Raw genomic sequence first — 6,182 nt, forward strand, 5'->3', positions numbered from 1 at the left:
CACACACACACACACACACACACACACACACACACAAAGCTTGGGTCATGGAAGTTGTTACTAAAACAACAAAAACAAATACCTGCCTCAAATACCAACCTCTCATAATGGCCATGAAAAAGTCGGTTCTCTATCGAAAGGTGTTTGAAGTCCTCTGGACAATAAAATGACAGCTCAGAACTCAAGAATGTGATTTTTCATTTTGTAAAGTTGTTTAATTCTTCCTTTACAATTCTGCACATGGAATGAATTTCCTATTTTTTTTGACTCTAAAGCAAATTAGTCCACGTGAGTGTGAAGTGAGCGCGGGCTCGCACTCACTCGCGCTCGCGCTCACCAGTCTCAACTGGATTCGCGATCACTAGCGCTCGCGATCACTTCTCCCAACTGGGCTCGCGCTCACTCGCGCTCGCACTCACTAATCTTATCTGGGCTCGCGCTCATGTCTCTCGACTGGGCTCGCACTCACTCGCGCTTGCGATCACTTCTCCCAACTGAGCTCGCACTCACTCGCGCTCGCGCTCACTTCTCCCAACTGGGCTCGCGCTCACTCGGGCTGGCGATCACTTCTGTTAACTGAGCTCGCGCTCACTCGGGCTCGCGCTCACTAATCTCAAGTGGGCTCGCGCTCACTTATTACATTGGGGCTCGGGCTCGCGCTCAATTATTGAGCCCGAGCCCGGTTGAGCGTGAGTGCCGAGCTCACGAGCGTCGGGCTCACGAGTTTGGACACCTATGGCGCGCGCTGCCGGCGCAGAAAAAGTAGTGGGCGGTCTGTCCTTCCAAACGCGCCCGGAGTCAGTCTGCTGCGAGCAGTGACAGCGTGTGGATGTCCGATTCGCGTTTTTACAAGTTGTAACGGCGCGATGGAGGGTTCGCTCGAACAACGCTACGCCATAAAATTTTGCGTCAAGTTGAGTAAGAAAGCTACGGAAACTTACCAGATGCTGAAAGAGGCCTACAAGCAGGAGTATTTGTCAAGATCCCAGGTCGGAAAATGACCAAGTCGTTCAAGGAGAGTTGGGAGGAGGTCGCCGACGAGCCGCGTTCTGGACGCTCAACAACGGCCAGGACCGACGACAACGTTAACCGTGTGCGTGAAGTGTTGCGCTCAGACCGGCGTGTGAGCATTCAACAAATCGCGGACACCCTAAACATGTCAACATTTGTGGTACAGGGATCGTGAGCGAGGACGTGCAAATGCGAAAGGTCTTTGCGAAGCTTGTGCCGAAGGTATTGACGAACGAACAAAAAGAACTTCGAGTTTTGCGCTGCAAGGAGTTGTTGGCATTGCGTGAAAGTGATCCGGACTTTTTAGACTCGGTCGTAACTGGAGACGAATCCTGGATGTTCGAATACGATCCAGAATTCAAAAGGCAGAGTGCGGAGTGGCATACCTCATCCTTCCCCACCCCAAAAAGGCACGCATGAGCAAATCCCGAATCAAAACCATGCTCATTGTTTTCTTCGACGTTCGAGGAATCATCCATTTCGAGTTTGTGCCACCAGGACAACCTGTCAACGCAGGATTTTATCTAGAAATGCTCAAGAAACTGAAACGCAGGGTCGCCCGGTTCGAAGTGACATCAAAGACTCAATGAAACTCCACTACGACAATGCACCAAGTCACACCGCCTTCACCGTCGTCGACTTCCTGGCCCGGAGCAGAATCCCAGTGGTCCCCAACCCCCCTATAGTCCTGACCTGGCTCCTAGTGACTTTTCTTTCCCCGTTTGAAGAGACACCTCAAAGGAAAACATTGGGACTCCCTGCAGAACATTCAAGCACATGTTACAAGGTTTTTAAAAGCCATTCCAGCCGAGGACTTTAAAGATGCTTTCCAGGCGTGGAAAACACGTCTCCAGAAGTGTATCGATGCAGAAGGAGCGTATTTTGAGGAATTTTAAAAATTTGTAACAATCGGAACAATAAAACAGTTTTTCTAAAGCAATGCTCATTACTTTCATAATGAACCCTGTAAGGACGTTTCCTCTGGACAAAATAATGAAAAGGCAGTGGTGGCTTCTTATGAAGTATCTTTATTAATTGCGAAAAAAGGACTATCTCACACAACTGAAGAGTTGGTTCTTCTAGCTGCCAAAGTGATGACACGGTTAATGTTTGGGGAAAAATATCAAACGAGTTGTCTTCAATTTCATTATGTAAGAATACCATCAAAAGAAGAATCGAAGAAATGGCTGGAAATGTACATCTCATGTTAATAGCACGAGTGATGGACAGTGAATACTTCACTTTCCAACTGGATGAAAGTACGGACGTTTCTGGTAAACCAAATTTATTAGTTTTTGTCAGATATGAACACGACAATACCATACCAGAAGACCTTTTGTTCTGTAAACAGCTCCCGCTTCACACAACGGCAGAAGCTATGCTCGAAATTCTTAATTCTTTTATGGTGGAGAATCACATAGAATGGTCACGTTGTGTTGGCATTAGCACAGACGGTGCTCGAGCAATGATTGGCAAACATAAAGTACTGCTAGTACGCATGCAATCGGTTGCTCCGTTAGCGAAATTGACCCGCTCTAATATCAACAGAGAAACATTAGCTTCATGTGATATGCCATACAATATGAAAAGTGTTCTGGACGATGCAGTGAAAATTGTGAATTATATCAAGTCTTGTCCTCGTAACTCTCGATTATTCAATGCAGTACGCAATGAAATGGGGAATGACCAACAATACTTCTTGCTACATTCCGAAATTCGATGGTTATCCCGTGGAAGAGACTTGACTCGTCTTTTCGACCTCTGCGATGAAATGAGGTTATTTTTTTTGAATTGAGTTGCCCTCTGAACGATTTCACTTGGCTCTCAATTCTAGTATATATGTAAGATATTTCCAGCTTTTCAAACTCCCTAAATACAAGCCTTCAAGGCAAAAGTGTTACTATATTTATGGTCCAAAGCAAGATTGAAGCAACAATCAACAAACTAAATGTTTAGTCCCACCACCTAGACAAAAAACAATGTGATTCTCTTCCAGTAGCGATTTCTTGTCAACAACTGAAGATCTTCCTTCTGATGTTGTTATGAACATGAAACAGCATTTAGAAACCATTGCCTTAATATTCAGGTAATATTTCCCATTGAACAAAGAAAAACTGGAATGGGTAAAAAATCCTTTCCTAGAGACGGAAAATGAGTTGCCAAACAACGAAGATCACTTGTTGTAACTTTCGTGTGATTCCGTTATGGAAATGAAGTATTCATCCTTCATAGTATCTGATTTGTGGTTTGCCACGACATACTTTTGTGAATCAACGTTTTCTGCTCTTTCTTATCTAAAGAATAAGTACAAGAATAGACTAAATGCTGAGGTCAATCTTCACTTAAAAGTTTCCTCGTTTGATAATGACATTTCTAAGTTAGTGGCTGAAAGACAACACCAATCATCACATTGACTGAAGTTGTATACCTCGGTAAGTCATACACTTACACTGGTCTACAGTGGATTTTTTTTACAGAAACGAAAGTAGCCAATCTTTATAGATTTCGAGGCGCTGAACACGAATATCACACTTAAAATTAGCTGGTAGCTCAGGGTTGCCAGTAAATGTGGAATTTACCTAAAAAATTCATGTTTTTCACATTTATTTTGTTAGGTTTTGCTCAGGAACGTATAATTACGTCCCTATTTATCGTTGCGGAATGTGTTATAACTCTCTTTATTCGTCGATGACCGTACTTTCTGAAAATTTAATCATTCCGGTAACCGGTACCGTTGGGAAATTATATACCCATATATTCGAAAATATCCCTTTTTTGGAAGAAAATCCGTTTTTTATTTTTACTGGCAACCCTGCAATAATAAAATTATAATTTATATTTGAAAAGTAACCTGTCAATATTGGGAATGTTTTCTGCAAATGTCATGATCGAAGCGAGCCGAACTGTAAAAAAAAATATTCCTTCTACCGAAATGCCGAAATTTTACGTACCTTTACAACATGTATATTAAAAATGTAATATTGACTTCCGTATGCCAAACAGAACTATAGGACAATACATTCAGACAATGTAACTATCATTTCGGTAGTCCGTACTGGGGTGGTGGATTTTATGTACTGAAATATTGCACGAAAAATTCCCTTTCTGCAAAATTCCGACTTTTTTCTGCCTACATCTTTCATTCCTGCAATAAATAACTGGAAAGAATGCCGGAAAAGTTATTCTAAGACTGGTAACATTATGTGCCATCAAGAAGACCGAACCGAGAATAAATATTATCCTTTAAACTGAAATACCGCAAATTTCCCCTGTCTACTACATTTTTGGCCAAAAAAATAAATTGGTCCTCGGACCTTCATTATTGCTGCACAAAAGTAAATTGTACACAAATTTATTGCCTAGGATAAATGAATGCCCTCACGTTCAATGAATGCGCCGTTTCTTTGCCTTCCTCTTGTAGGTTGTGTCTGGAGCATCCCACTGTAGCGTCCAGCAGAAGTCAGCCAACATTGAAGCTGTCCACCGACCCGTGTATCGATGTTCCATGAGAGAAATATCCCTCTGAAATTTTTCGCCGTGTTCATCACTGAAGGCACCACAGTTCTATGGGAAGACATCGAGGTGTGAGTGAAGAAAGTGCATTTTCAGTGTCATGTTGCAGCCAATGTTTTGATAAGCATGAGTTAATTCATCCACAAGGTCCCTGTAATTGTCGGCTCTCTTGTTTCCCAAGAACAATGTGGTCAAATTACGGAAACAACGCCATGCATGCAGCTGATCAGGTATTAGAGTGGCCTCAAAGTCAGGGTCATTTAGGAGCTGGCGTATCTGTGGACCAATGAATATTCTCTGTTTGATCTACTCTGTACTTAATTGTGGAAACTTCATGCACAAATATCCGAATGCTGTTTCATTCGTGATCGCTGCCTTTACAAACGCTGTCATAAGTCCCAACTTAACATACAGTGGTGGGAGAACAATTTTCTGAGGGTTCACTAGAGGTTCATTGACAATATTTTTTGAGCCAGGAATGAGAGCTGTTCTTAAAGGCTACTCCTTTTGTGTATAGTGTTTATCTCTTGCGCGACTGTCCCACTCACATATATAACAACAATACTTAGTATAACCTCCTTGCAAACCCAACAAAACCGAAATTACTTTGAAATCTCCACATACTAGCCATTCATGCTGATTGTAACTAATGACGCGTACAACAGATTTCAACGTAGTGTACGTTTCTTTCGCTAAAGCAGCATATGCGACAGGGATGGACGGTCTTTCGTTATTATTATGTAACAGTACACCCTTCAGGCTTGTTTTGGAACCATCTATGAATAGTCTCCACTCGTCCGGTTTGTATGAAATATGTAGGTCATGAAACAAACCTTCAACATGACTGCAGAATGTAATGTCACCTTCATTACTGAAATGGTTCTCAAGTTCTTTCTGACGATCCCGAAAAACTGACACTCGCACTGTTTCAGCTAGAAGGTTCCACTGCTACAGTCGTGAGGTTAACACTTCAGCTTTACACTTCGGGAGGTCTAAATCGCTAATCAGATCACTGAGTTCACGTTGTGTGATTTTGTGTGTTTTGCTGGATGAAGATGGCGTAAATGAAGTATCAACAACACTGGTGGATGGATGCACTTCTTCGGCTGGATGTGTAGGATCAGCATTCTCGCTATCACTGCTTGATGTTGCGTTTGGGAGAACAGGAACTGGCAGTCCTTGTCCATGAGGCTCAGGGGAATTACAGATGGAATGTCAGGGTATTCGATATTTCTCTTCCTTTTGGTATTGATTCCTTTCTCCAAGGGCGGTGTCATACAAAAATAGCAATCAAACACATGATTTGTGGGTTCACGCCAAATAGCAGGCACACCCAACTTCATGGAGACGTTTTTCCCATGCATCCAAGCATTTAGTACGGAAGAACACAACGTACAACACAAGTGTGGAGCCCAAGTTTTGTCTTGGTCTCCCACTCGACAACCGAAATACAATGAATAGGCTTTCCTTACTGCATCAGTAAGTGGTCGCCTTCTATTACCACAAATAGCGTCTGCACAAATATAACAAAAGTTATCAGGATTGTTCTTGCAGGTGCGGGGCATTTTCATGAAAACCGACACTCGTTCAAATAACACAAACACTCACAGTTTAATTCAAATACTTTACTGTATATACATTCACCACCAACCATCTCT

The 6,182-nt window shown here is 42.5% G+C and overlaps 1 protein-coding gene across 1 annotated transcript; it reads left to right on the plus strand.

Moving 5' to 3' along the window:
* The first annotated feature begins 2,194 nt into the window (after positions 1-2,194).
* Positions 2,195-2,806, plus strand: LOC145672717 (zinc finger BED domain-containing protein 5-like). Its single transcript, XM_081741891.1, has one exon. It carries the CDS (start codon positions 2,195-2,197, stop codon positions 2,804-2,806), a length of 612 nt encoding a protein of 203 aa, XP_081598017.1.
* Positions 2,807-6,182: the final 3,376 nt, after the last annotated feature.

Source organism: Thermobia domestica, chromosome 16 (assembly GCF_964235325.1).
Source record: "Thermobia domestica chromosome 16, izTheDome1.hap1.1, whole genome shotgun sequence".
NCBI classification, from domain to species: domain Eukaryota; kingdom Metazoa; phylum Arthropoda; class Insecta; order Zygentoma; family Lepismatidae; genus Thermobia; species Thermobia domestica.